At 37.5% G+C, this 14,554-nt stretch overlaps 1 protein-coding gene across 1 annotated transcript in view; it reads left to right on the top strand.

Annotated features, from left to right (window-relative positions):
- The window catches only part of LOC106116275 (protein 4.1 homolog), a 50,903-nt gene that overhangs the window by 32,230 nt on the left and 4,119 nt on the right, over positions 1–14,554 (top strand). The window contains exons 9-12 of the mRNA XM_013310036.1: positions 3,486–3,586; positions 6,566–6,659; positions 6,972–7,033; positions 7,383–14,393. Coding sequence (XP_013165490.1) covers positions 3,486–3,586; positions 6,566–6,659; positions 6,972–7,033; positions 7,383–14,393 — 7,268 coding nt within the window. The remainder of the gene's footprint in view (positions 1–3,485; positions 3,587–6,565; positions 6,660–6,971; positions 7,034–7,382; positions 14,394–14,554) is intronic.

The raw sequence follows: 14,554 nt of genomic DNA, 5'->3' as shown, positions 1-14,554 counted from the left end.
ATCTAAACTAAAGGTCTGTTTTCTGAGTACGATGCTAATGCTTAGTAGTAAAGTTTTTAGATATAAACGGATTACATTTTATCTAAAAATATGCGCGAAAAGCTTACGTTTTTTACGTAATTTTTAAGGTAAACTTTGAATATGTGTTTATGAAATAGTCAATATTTCAACATACCATTATTCTTTTAAAATTTCTATATCTGTTTGGTTTAATAACAAGTAACATTTGAATACATAAATCGTATGCAAAAGATCGTATTTAGGTTGAAAGTGTTATTATCTTTGGTTGGTCAAATATATGATAGAATATTAAACGCACTGTCGATTTAGTACTCTCCTAAGACAGTGGTTCTCAATCTAGTAATCGCATCGTTAAATTTAAATAAACTAAACGTTTTCCTTTCGATTTTTTTTGTAATAGATGGATATGGTTTTACTTTTGTTTCCATTGTGAATTATTATTCGTTATTTTTTAAATTTAATTAACCTATCTTTATAGACTATTTGAATTTGTTTTAATATCAGAATAGACAAATCGGAGAAATATATATACATATTTTTGGTTGTATGAATTTCATTCTTATCTCGTTTTTTTTATTATATTCGTTATATTCTCGCAGTGGCCAAAGTTTGAGCACCACTGACATATTTTACGTAGCGTCTCTGTAGCGTCCAAAATTTAGTTACGATTTGAGTCATATGGTACAGATGCAGTCGGATAGTTTTATGCGAGATGACATCATTACCAACAGACATTTGGCAAAAACTCGCTAATGCAAGTTCTAGTGATGTCATCATTGTTGTTGTTTTCCCACAAAGGTGACCTAATGAATTCGTATATTTTTTATTTTGTTATATTTTAGTAAAATAATTTACGTGATAGTAACTATGTATTTTATTTTATTGTTTAGTCGATATTAGGGATTATAAATAAATCGTGAGTAAACTGATTCAGGAAGTAATCATTTAGTAAAACATGACCTAATATATGTAAGTATTTTTAGGTCACGGGCATCGCCTGGGGAAGGGGTATTACAGAGGGGCAGTTACCCCTGGCCCCCTGGAAAATAAAAAAAGACGTAAAATAGATAAAACAACTTCTAATAAGACCAAATTGTAGCTTACCCCCCTCCGGACCTATAGTTTAAACCACATGGTTTAGATTTTTATCGTAAATATGTCAAACCACAGAGATTATATTAAAATGAATATTACTCAAAAGCTATACCGGAACACTGGAAACAGTGTTGTGTATATTGTAGTAAACACAGTGAGATGTGGCATAGTATCGTCCATTGATATTGTGATGAAGTAGCAGATATAAATACACGCTGAAGTAACGCACACACGTAATCATTACTTCTATACAGTTATAGTACTTCGCGCAGTGTGAGACGGTGCGCGTGCGTGCGCGTGCGCATACCTTGTCTTTCATATTTTCCTATTGTTTATTAAAATTTGGTGATGGTGTTTAACGATTGTTGGAATCCTTCTTGTACATGTTAGTAATATTTTTTTATTTTATTTATTTGGTTGTTTTGTTGTGTTTGGATTGTTTTTAGTTTTTTTTTATTTCAAAGTGAAAATATATGGCAGTTTAGAAGAATATTTTAGTTGATTTTTTATAGTTATTAAATTTATTACGTAACAATGTAATTGAGATGTAAAGTGAAAGTTTATTGCAAATAATTTATATCTTAGTTAATTTTTCACAATTTTACTATATATAATAGGTTGAATATTAAACTAAAATTAAAGTATAATTTCTAGGAAATAACTAAAATTAATGACTTCTGTTGACTCCAGTAATCGTTTATAAGAGATTTTTTTGCTGTTGGTATGATTGTTTTATCTTTATTGTTAAGTTTTAAGACGATGTATCGTCTGTTGATCAATTAGCATTAAATGATTCACCTCTTTAATATTAAGCGTATATGTCATAGTGTATACAAACAAAATTTGGTTTAGCAGGAATAGCTTTTTTTTTTATTTATTTGGATTTTGCTTTTTTTATCAACATAAAATGTGATAGGAGTTATTCTTTAATACTATTTGTCATCCGAGACTCCGTTTACGCTGAATTAAAAAAAAACTTAATTAGTAGCTTATGTGTTATATCAGATAAGGCGAGATACATACAGCCGTTTTGAAAATCAAACAGATATCCATCCATCTAAACATTCGCATTTATAATATTAGTACTTTTACATATTATTAATTACAATACTTTGGCGGTAATGACGTGTCCTCGTAACAAAGTCTAGTGTCAGAATGATTAGTGAGGGGACATAAACGTCGACATTTTAGTAAGGCTAGTGTTGAGTCAATACACTGCCACATTTTTGGATTTTCTTCCTAACAGTACTTAAAATCGCTAAACAATATTAATCTATTTTATAAAACATGTTCTAAGAATTACTCGGCAACATGTAAATATGAAATGTAAACAATGTTTGTAATATTTAGTAATGCAATATAAACAAATAGTTTTGTCAGTTTGCCAAACAGAGTACTTAATTATGTACAATTATCTAAGTTGAATCTTTATTATGTTATTTTAGATTAATTATTAATAGGTAATCATTAACACGTATATTTAACTAATTGATCGTTAGTTCGGCTCCTGTTAAAAAAATAGAAATTAAAATATATATATATATATATATAAAATTAGTATTAAAAATGTATTATGTTACTAAGTTTGAGATGTGTCTCGCGTGCGTCAGATGATCTTAGTAAAAATATGTTATTTTGTTTACGATTACATTTTTTATATGTAAAGTATATAATAGAATATTGACCCATATATCTTTCTATATTCACAACATAGTAGTATGACTTAAACTCACCCACTCGCTAAACCACAAACCGCATACAAACACGCTACTACGATTGACTCATATAAGATTCATACATTTCTTAAATTAAGTATACTAATATAGTTTTCTGTTACCCTGGTACTCATCGTTATCAATTTCTATTAGGATGTTTCGAGGTCATTATGTATGTATTTATCATATGACTAGCATTTGCCCGTGACTTTATACGCAGGGAAATTTAAAAAATTAAGTAATAAGTATAGTATATGTCATTCGGTGATGGTGTAGCTTTTTCAAATCGGTTCAGTAGTTTCTAAGTCTATTCAATGCAAACAAACGAACAATCTAATCTTTCCTCTTCATAATGTTTTACGAGTTCAAATTGTTATTTCTGTTGTTTTTTTTTAAAGGGATCACGTAAATATATTATTAGAATAGCTGTCGCCCGCGACTCCATTCGCGTTGAATGAAAATTATTTCACTTTTTCTCACCTTTTAAACCTTCCCTAGACCTCCACGAACATTTCAAGACCGAGATAAAATAAATCCGTTCAGCCGTTCTCGAGTTTCAGCGAGACTAACGAACAGAAATTGATTTTTATATATAGATTGTTCCAGCAGTGTCAGCTCGTGTATTAAGCTTAATATTGACATGTATTGTGACAGCCCTGGCGGCGGGTGACAAGGATGAGTCGATGCCGCCTGACGCCGCGAAGCGACACACCATGCCGCCGCAGCCCGCACCTCGACCCACTATCAAAGACAAGGTATGTCAGATCATTCACATAATGTACTATGTACTACATACATATATGCTTATTATTTGTCGCGATAACCGTACAGTTACACTGCGGTGACAAGTACCGCAGTGTAATACTACGGTGACACAGACCTGGTTTGACAGTCGCATTAAGTATTGCTTGTTGTTTAATAACTTGTTGAAAAATAAATTAACTAACACTTTATAATTACTAAGTAACTTATTTAGGACTGTTTGAAACAGGCTCTTAGTGAAGATTTGTCTGGATAGTCAGACAAATCTTGATTACTGAGACTAAAATGTCTGCGAAACATATCGTCATTCCTGTCATTATCTTTGACGGGTTACGGGTATTTTGGTCTTAGAAATCCACGGTAAATCCACATTTTACGATTCTTGATGCGGCAATAATAAGACACAGTTATTTGACGCTACTTATTTTTTTTTTAATTTAATTAACTTAAAAATTCTAACCAATAATATTGTTAAAATTAAATTTAGTAAATTTCAACGATTAAAAAAACATAATAACATAGTCTAAGAGTCATGTAAATTGCATTTTACTACAATTTTAATAACTTTGTCTTGATTTATGTCAAAGCTGGTCTGTTTTGAATAGTTTAGTTATTTACTATTTGAAAATGTTTAGTTTGTAAACTCCTACGTAATATTAGTAATGTATAAATTCAGTAAATGTCTTTGTGTTTGAATATTCACTGATTTCTTGTTTATCATGATGTATTCAATGTCAGTAGCGATGTGAAACTAACCGTGGATTTACACTGACGAAACATGTTGTGATAGTTTGAAAAACACATGTTTTAATACAAATGTTTCAACAGTGTAATTTTACGATCAATGTAAACTTATAAATCTCATTTGTATGACTTTTTCATTTTGTCATGAGATTTTTGTTTTATTATTATATCTTATATATAAAATTCTCGTGTCACAATTTTCGTTCCCATACTCCTCCGAAACGGTTTGACCGATTGTCATGAAATTTTGTAAGCATATTGAGTAGCTCTGAGAATCGGCAAACATATATTTTTCATCACCCTAAATGTTAAGGGTAGTCCACCCCTAAATTTTATTTAATTTTATTTGACAAAAACGTGGACGGAGTCGCGGGCGACAGCTAGTATATATATAAATATAAAGGTCGGCCGCGACTTTATAAAAAAAAGTAAAAAAAATGGTCAAAAAAAGTATCCTGTAGCATGTATAATATGCTTTCATCAGCTACCTTTCTATCAAAGTCTGAGTATGAACGCGCTTTGTGGACAGACAGACAGACAGACAGACAGACAAAAAAAAGGTTTTTATTATCAGCAATGAAAATATATCATGTGTTCGAAATATGATTTTTACAATTGAACATACAGACACTCCAATTTTATTAATATGTGTAGATGATTTATTCAACTCGTCTCTGTGAGAAATTGTTTGTTTTTAAGTAATTGTGTTGAAAATTGTCATGACAAAATGAAAAGGGTAACATAATTAAAATCATTAAAAACATGTTTGAAATGCACGGGATGATGTCATTGTTCATTATAATGCTTGTTTATGTCGAGTGGATCGCAACCAAATGGTCCTTGGCCAAATGAAAACAATATATTACTCTATTGTTAGATTATCCACAATTCTCTATGATTTTAATAAACACGGAAATTGGACAATACCCCATTGCGAGACTAAATATTTACAATTATAATGTTTTTTGATCGATTCTAAATATTCTCTTTTGATTTTAATTGAAGTTCAAATATTATTTAGGCTGATCATAAAATTTCTATAAAGTTGTAAACGACAAGCTCTTGGTCTATTATCGAGTCAAGAAAACGCAATGGGGTCGGTGTACTCGGACTTGTACCAGAGATTCTCAAACTTTTTTTTTTTTTAACTCGTAGAGCCTTTTTATTATTTCACTACTTCAATTAGTGAAACCACTACCTTATATCCTGACATCTTACTGCTGCTGTGTTTTCCATGGACGGGAAAGCAGTTTGGGAATCACTGGTGTATGGGTACTATACGGGGTGTTAGTATTAGTGTTGTGATCCACTGGTCTCTAACCGTTGTGGTACCGCATGCGGCCGGAGCAGCTGCGGCGGCGCTCCGGGGGCACGGCCAGCGCCTCCTCCGCCAGCTCGCTGGAGGGGGAGTACCTCGCAGACCGCATGGAAAAGGTGCACCATCTTAAAGACTTGACGCAATGGCTGTACTGGATTTTTGTGTGTCAGCTGGCCTATGCGTTGTAGAGTAGATGTTAAAGTTGTGAGAAATGTCATAGAGTAGACTGAATGATGGCAGTAGAGTCATGGCATACTGGGAATTGTAGGTTATTTTGAGCACAGTTAGTTGTTGCTAGCTACTCTGTGCATATGTTTCAGTTTGACGACACGAGTTGAGAAAATATATTATATTAAATAGCATTGATATTGTTCGCTAATATTTTTAGGATTTTTATCTTTTACTGACTTCGATATTTCCAGAAAAATAAAAAATAATAGTTCAGTATGGGCAAACTGATTTAAATTCCGATATAAAAATCAAAGAACTTACGTAATAGATGGCACTAGTAATTATATTATGCATTATAATATTTATATTATTATAAATCATATTAAAATTGGTATTGTAGAGTTCTGTAGAGCTTTGAAATATATACTTTTGGCTGAGGCATGGGAAGTTCATAGTAATAACGCACATACGATCGCATAGTTTGTTTGGTTTGAATGCACTTTTGTAGTTTGTATCTTCACAAATTTTTTTGATAAATAATAGTGTAATTTATTGAATAATATTTGCGTTAAAGAATTTATAAAATGGTCAAATTATAAGTTAATTATTTACACTATACCAATTTCAGCATTTTCCTCTTTTGTTTATAGTTCTTAATTCTTTATATCAGACCTATCTGTTATAAAGAATTAAGAGGTACCTTAGGAAATATTCTAATCGTAACCTTGGAACATTCCAGAAACCACCTCCAGGGGCTGTGAAAGTGATGCCCACAGCGCCACCAGACAAGAAGGAAGATAAGAAGATAGTCGAGAGGAAGCCTGCTGAAAACGGTCAGTTTATAAACGATAGTTATAGCGTACAATAACAAACTACCTGTACCAACTACAAAATTTTAGACATAAGTTAGAATCCTTTGGCGCGAAAACCAAGTCCAGTGTCAGGATAATTAGTGAGGGGACAAACGTTGATATTTTAATAAAGCTAATGTTGTGCAGATACACCGGCACTGTGTCGGTTTTTTTTCTAACAAAAAATAAGAATTAACACTTGCTACAAGCTCTTTAGGAAAATAACAGTCTTACTGACTACCTCGTTTTGGTATTTGCTTGATAATTTTTAAGTATTTGTTTTTTTTTGTTCAGGAACTGATACAACCAGCGATCCTGGTATCACAAACAACGTTGAAACTCCCAAGAGATCTAAGGTAAGTGACACAAATGATCTTTTTCACGTTTCAATGTAATGTTCAAAGTTTTGTCTGAAGCAACAAGCGGAATGGTAGATGAAAGTTTGTTGTCCACTCAATATTTTTGTGATGTCTCAATAAGTAGATATATTTGTATGATACAATGTCTTTGTACATATAAATGTTAGATACGCAATTAGATGAAAGCATGCACTGATAGTACTGCATTTTACTATGCACACTTTATCTCAATCAGTTTTTAAATTATATGTATGCAAAGTTCAATTTTTATATTTTATTCCTAATTTAAACGATTATTTTATCACTATTTGTTTTTTCCCCTTTCCCATCCTTTCTCTACCACCAGGCGGGTGGCTTTGGACTTTTCGGTAGCAGAAAAGACAAATCTCCAAAGGATGAGAAACCACCGAAAGATAAATCACCAAAATCTAAGGACAAATCACCGAAAGAAAAAGATAAGAAATTGAAAGATCCTAAAGCGAAGGTCGCCGTACTCGATACATCTGCCGATAGCTCAAATCCGGATAGCTCAGTTGAAAAGAGCCCGACAAAAGACAGCAAGCCGAGCTTCACAAAGCCTTACGAATATACTGACACAGAGAAGAGTCCAACTCGCACTAAACCCTTCATACAGGGTGCATTCAGTTACGAAAAGGAACCCATTTCTGACGAAAAGCAGAGAAGTCTCGATGAAAGTCAGAGTCCAACTACTAGAAAGGCCGGACTCGCTTTTAACTATGCGCCCGGTGAAGAAACAAATCTGGTGGAGAGTGCACAGAAACGAAAGACCCCAGAAGATCTCAACAAATTGAAAACACCTGGCATTGATTATGTACAGTCGGCTGCTCTGAAAGAACAAGCTAAGGGACCTAAACATCTCATTGATCCTACATTAGCATTACTGGATTCCGAGAGAGCTCATCATGAATCACCAGTTGCTGCAGCAATACCGATCACCAAGAAAGAGAATGAAATCCAAGTCGTCATTATTACAGCCCGATACAATCCCAAGACTAAGAAATTAGATGACGCTAATGGTACGGTTCTGATAAATAAGGGTACGTTAAATAAAGCTAACGGAAAGATACAGACAGACACAGAACTTATTAACACAAAGTCCGGTCAAGTTAACTACACTGACTTTAAGACTGGCAAACAAGAAGTCAAAAATGGTCATGTGGATTCTAAATCGGGTCATATTTTGTTTACCTCTGGTGTAATCGACCCTAAAACAGGAAAGATAGACCCTACTTTGGCTCAGCAATATTGCTTTGTTGAGAAGTCCAACGATAATGTAGGTGCTAAACCTGGAAGAGAAGTCGATTTAGTTGTTATAACGAGTAAATATGACGGCAAACATAAAAAGCTTGATCCCTCTCATGCGCATGTAGATGTGTCCAAAGCTGTAGTAGCACCCGATGGTACAGTTCATTCTAACTATGGACTGATCGATCCCAGAACCGGTAAAATAGATTATGTTGACCCGAAAACAGGTAAACAAGATCCGAAACAGGCGTACGTAGACCAGAAGACAGGCAATCTACTTGTTACAACTGGTGTCCATGATCCAAAGTCTGGAAAAGTAGACTCATCCCTTGGACAACAGTTTAGTATTGTTGAGAAAGACGCGACAAAGGCGAACAGAGAAGTAAGATTAGTTGTCATAACAAGCAAATATGATGTTAAAAGTAAGAAGTTAGACCCGACATTCGCTCACGTTGACTCTATAAAAGGTGTGCTGAGCGGATCTGACGGTAAAATTTATTCAGAATACGGTATTATTGATCCGAGATCGGGTGAAATCCAAGTTACCGATACTAAGACTGGTAAGCAGGAAATCAAACAAGCCTCAGTGGATCCTAAAACTGGTAACATTCTTCTTCTCTCTGGAGTTATCGACCCTCGCACCGGTCAATTAGATACTACTTTAGGACAGCAATACAGCATTGTCGATAAGCCAATTTCCACATTTGCAACTGTTCCTGGTAAAGATGTTCAAGTTGTGGCAATAACCAGCAAATACGACACGAAAAACAAGAAATTAGACACGCCCAACGGATTCGTTGAAATATCTCAAGGTATTATCAGCGACAAAGATAGCAAAGTACATTCCAATTTCGGTATTTTGGATCCTAACACAGGAAAGATTCATTATACGGATCCCAAGACTGGAAAGCGCGACTCAAAACAAGCTGTTATAGATCCAAAAACGGGAAGTTTTGTCGTGACTTCCGGTGTTATTGATCCAAAGACGGGCAAAGTTGATTCGTCACTTGCTCAACAGTTAAGTATCGTCGATAAGGACGCGAGGAAAGGAGTACCGGAGAGACGAGTGAATTTAGTCGTTGTCACCGCCAAGTACGACCCTAAGCAGAAGAAGTTAGACCTTGCTACATCCCATGTCGATACATATCCCGGTACTGTGGATAATGATGACAAAGTTCACACAGAATTTGGAGTAATTGAACCTAGCACAGGACAAATTACTATTACTGATCCTGTTACGGGTAAACCTGAAATAAAGAAAGCGGCCGTCGATTCAAAGACAGGTAACTTATTGTTATCGTCAGGAGTCGTTGATCCGAAAACTGGAAAAGTCGATAATACTCTAGGACAGCAGTTTAGCATCGTTAATACACCCAAGGACACGTTCGCTGTTGTACCAGGTAAGGAAGCGCAATTAGTAGTCATAACAAGTAAATATGACGCTAAACACAAAAGATTGGACAACCCTAACGGGCATGTTGATACTTCAAGGGCTATTATTGCTTCAGACGGCAAAGTTCATTCTAATTTCGGAATTTTAGACCCAAAAACAGGCAAAGTTGAACATTTCGATACTGTATCAGGGAGACAGGAGATTAAACAAACCGCTGCTGATCCAAAAACTGGTTATTTCATTCTCGCGAGTGGCGTCGCAGACCCTAAGACTGGCAAAGCAGATTCTTCTCTTGCTCAACAATGGTCAATAGTAGATAAAGATGCTCTAAGAGAGAAACATGTGAACTTGGTCATAGTCACGTCTAAATATGACCCTAAAAATAAGAAATTGGATCTTACTGATGCGCATGTCGATTCAGTTCCTGGAGTAATAAAAGACGATGGAAAAGTTTACTCAGAATTTGGTACGATAGAACCCAGCACAGGACAAATTACGATTGTTGATCCGACAACTCGTAAACAGGAAATAAAAACAGCATCAGTTGATGATAAGACAGGAAATCTTCTGTTGACTTCAGGTGTTATCGACCCTCACACAGGAAAAGTTAACGCAGGCTTAGCACAACAATTGTCTATTGTCAACAAAGATGACCAAAAGATTCCCGCAGTGCCCGGTCGTGAAGTGCAACTTGTAATTATTACAAACAAATATGAGCCTAAGACTAAAAGATTGGAACATCCTAACGGTCAAATACAAACTTTACCTGCTATTATCACAAATGATGGTAAAGTACATGCAAACAACATTACGTTGGATCCCAAAACGGGTAAAATTGAACAAATAGACCCTAAGACTGGGAAACCTGAAGTATCACAGGCTGTTGTTGATAATAAAACGGGTCATCTCATCCTTTCTTCTGGAGTCGTAGACCCCAAGACCGGAAAATCTGATTCAACACTTGGACAACAATGGTGTGTAGTGGACAAGGACATGTCAAAACGTGCTCCTGGCAGATATGTCAATTTAGTTATCATTACATCCAAATATGATCTTAAGAACAAAAAGCTTGATCTTTCTAACCCACACGTTGACACAATTTCGGGTACAGTCGGTGCCGACGATAAAGTTTACACGGACATTGGTGTAATCGATCCTGCCACTGGACAAGTTACACTCATAGATCCTATTACTAAGAAACAAGACATTAAAAAGGCAACTGTTGATCCAAAAACAGGAAATTTATTGCTTACATCAGGCGTCGTAGACCCGCATACAGGACACGTAGATCCAAATCTTGGTCAACAATTAAGTGTTGTTGAAAAACCAAAAGATACATTTGCACCTGTTCCAGGCAGAGAAGTACAATTAGTTGTGATTACTAGCAAATATGATTCGAAAAACAAAAGGTTAGATAACTCTAACGGTCATGTTGAATCTCTACGGGGAATAATAGCCGCAGATGGCCTCATTCATTCTAACCAAGGAGTTCTTGATCCCAACACTGGTAGAATCGAACATGTTGACCCGAAATCGGGTAAGAGTGAACTAAAACAAGCAGTTGTCGATCCTAAAACTGGTCATTTGATTCTAACCTCTGGAGTAACAGATCCAAAGACAGGAAAAGCAGATTCATCACTTGCGCAACAATTAAGTGTTGTTGACAAGGATGTCAAGCCTTTACAACGTGAAATACATCTGGTAATAATTACCACTAGATATGACCCAAGAACTAAGAAAATCGATCCGAATCAAGGATACGTCGACACTGTTAGCGCGACAATTGCACCTGACGGTAAGATTGCTTCAGAACTTGGCACAATTGACACCGCTACAGGTGAAATAACATTAGTTGACCCCGTAACAGGCAAAAGAGAAGTTAAGAAAGCTACCGTTGATCCATCAACTGGATACATGTTAGTAACGAGTCAAGTAGTCGATCCGAGGACTGGAAAAGTTGATCCGACATTAGTGCAACAGTATAGCGTGGTTAGTAAGAAGGTCGTGCCACATACTAAACCTGTTTCTAAAGGAGAAATAAGACTTGTCATAATTACTGGAAAATATGACCCACGAACAAAATCTGTGGACGCAGGTGCTGGAACAGTGGAAGCTTCTAAAGGTTATGTTAGTGCTGAAGATGGAAAAATACATACTGATTTCGGCATCATTGATCCGCGATCAGGTCAAATATTCTACAAAGACCCCATCACGGGTAAGCAGGAATTGAAACAGGCAGAAATCGATCCACAGACAGGAAACTTTGTCGTGACAACCTCAGTGGTAGATCCCGCCACTGGTAAACTAGAACCCTCATATGCCCAACAACTTGCAATTGTTGATAAGCAGCATATCTTGGCTAAAGCGGCATCCCCGACACAAAGAGTTAGCGTCTCGCCGACTAAACAAGTTGTGACACCCATAAAGATACCTACGCAGACGCCTATACAAACACCGTTAAAATCACCAGTCAAGACAACTTCACCTGTTATTAGTAGTCAAACACAAAAAGCTTCGCCAGTAACATCAGTTACACCAGTTCATAAAACAGCGCCAGTTAAACCTACAGGTGCACCGCCTGCTCCGCCTAAGAGAAAGATTGTAAAGATTATGGTTATATTTGCTAGAGTAGATCCTAAGACCAAGAAACCGGACTTGGGTACTGCAGAAGTCGAGCATATTACTGGCATCTTAGATCCCAATGGCCAGATCGAAACTAAGTACGGAGTACTCGATTCAAATACTGGTAACTTAGTTGTAAGCGATCCTAGCGGCCAACGGAAGACAAAAGACGGGGTTGTGTTCCCCGAAACTGGACAAATTTTCATCCCATCTGGCGCTGTGGATCCAAAGACTGGTAAAGCTGATCCAACCTTAGGAATGATCTTGAGCGTCGCCAAGCAAGATGATCCTCTTGTAGAAATTACTACAATAACAGGCCCGATAGATCCGAGGACTGGTAAAGTTGATATTGAAAACGGATCAGTGGAGCATACTAAAGGAAAGGTGGACGCAGAAACTGGACACATTTCGACCAAATACGGTGTCATAGATCCCTCAAATGGTGTCATCTTTGTAACCGACACGTCAGGCGCTCAGGATACTAAACCGGTAGATATTGACGAAAATAACGGTCAAATTACGATCACCGGTGTCGCCGATCCTAAAACTGGAAGACTCGATCCTAAACTTGGTCAAGTATTAGTCGTTGGTACACACATAGATCCCGTGGTCGAGGTAACCACATTCGTTGGTAAAGTCGATTCAAAGAAAGGAATAATAGAACCAAAACATTCCGTTATTGAAAGCACGACAGGTCAGTTGAATCCGGACAATAATAAGATCGACACAAAGTACGGTCAAATCGACCTACTGAAAGGTACCGTAACGTACAATGATCCTAAGACTGGTAAATTCGAAAGCAAAGAATTGAACGTAGACCCCGTCACCGGACAATTCCTTCTGAGAAGCGGACAGATCAATCCCAAATCTGGCAAACCCGACAAAGATATCGGTCGTTTGATTTGTTTGCGAATAATCCGTAATAAAGTCGACCCGGTTTCCGGAAAGCAAATCGTATCCAATGATCCTAGGAACGTCAAAGTCGATCCAAAAACTAACCAGATTTGGATTGCCGGACCAAAAGATCCACAAACTGGCGAAGTGCTATACACGGCCGGACAAATCGATCCCGTCACCGGTTACATCATCACCATCTACGGCCGTCTCGACCCCAAGACAGGAACCATCATCAAAACCACCGAAATCGACAAAACTCTTATCAAGGTCGATCCGGTTAACGGACAAATTTATACGGCCACCGGGGAATTGGATGAAGAAAATCAACCTCTGTACTCTGCCTCACAAGTCGACCCCGGTACCGGAGAAATCTACACCAAGTTGGGTAAGATCGATCCCAGAACCGGTAGGCTGATCATTGTCAAAATTTACGTTATCACACAGAAAGATGAGAAGGGACGCGTTAAAGAAGTTGATCCGCGAGAGTGCACAATAGATGAAACCACCGGTAGAATAATAACAACCAAGACCGTCTATCTTTACCAAATTATCGACCCGATAACTGGAGAAACGATCGACGTGGACCCTGACGATCCGAGACTCAAAGGTGCTCGTACCACCGTCACGCAAACGATGACTTTATCAGGCAAAATCGACCCGATAACTGGAAGAATAAAAACCGAGTACGGCGACATCGACCCCGACACGGGTGACATCGACCCCAGCACGGCGGTGCGAGACCCCGTCACCGGGCAACTCATCCTACACTACTCCCAGATTGACCCCTCACACTTTGAAGACAAGAGCGGCAACTACACCATCGAGAAGGAGACGCAGGACCTGCCCGCAAACATCGATATACAGACTGTGAACACGCACAAGTTCAGCACGTTCGGCAAGGACGAGAGCCCCGCGCGCGGCGACGAGCCCAAGACCTTCACCGAGTATTCCACCAGCGAGCACATCCGGCACCAAGGCTTCGTGTCATCCAGCACCCCCCTCTCCTCAAAGATCCCGGTTTCGCAGCGGTCGAAGAAAACTCCCACACCCCCCGTGGTGGTTAAGACGACCACCAAGCAGCTTCTGACCAAAAACGAGGAAGGCGTCACCCACAACGTCGAGCAGGAGGTGGAGAACCTCGGCACGGGCGAGGTCACCTTCTCCACGCACACCAACAAGGTTCGTTCCCCTCAGTACACGCCGGTAACACACTACTTAATACTACTACCTTTTTTAAATGTTGTTTTATTTTTTTTACGTTCATTCATCGAGTGGCCTAATTTATTTTTATTTCATTGTCAAAGCTAACGTAGTTTTGTTGTCGTTTGCTAGTTACACGT

The sequence above is a fragment of the Papilio xuthus genome, unplaced genomic scaffold (assembly GCF_000836235.2).
Source record: "Papilio xuthus unplaced genomic scaffold, Pxut_1.1 DF827756.1, whole genome shotgun sequence".
Lineage (NCBI taxonomy): Eukaryota > Metazoa > Arthropoda > Insecta > Lepidoptera > Papilionidae > Papilio > Papilio xuthus.
The sequence above is the reverse complement of the archived record's forward strand: the minus strand, read 5'-3'. Positions and strand labels throughout refer to the sequence as shown.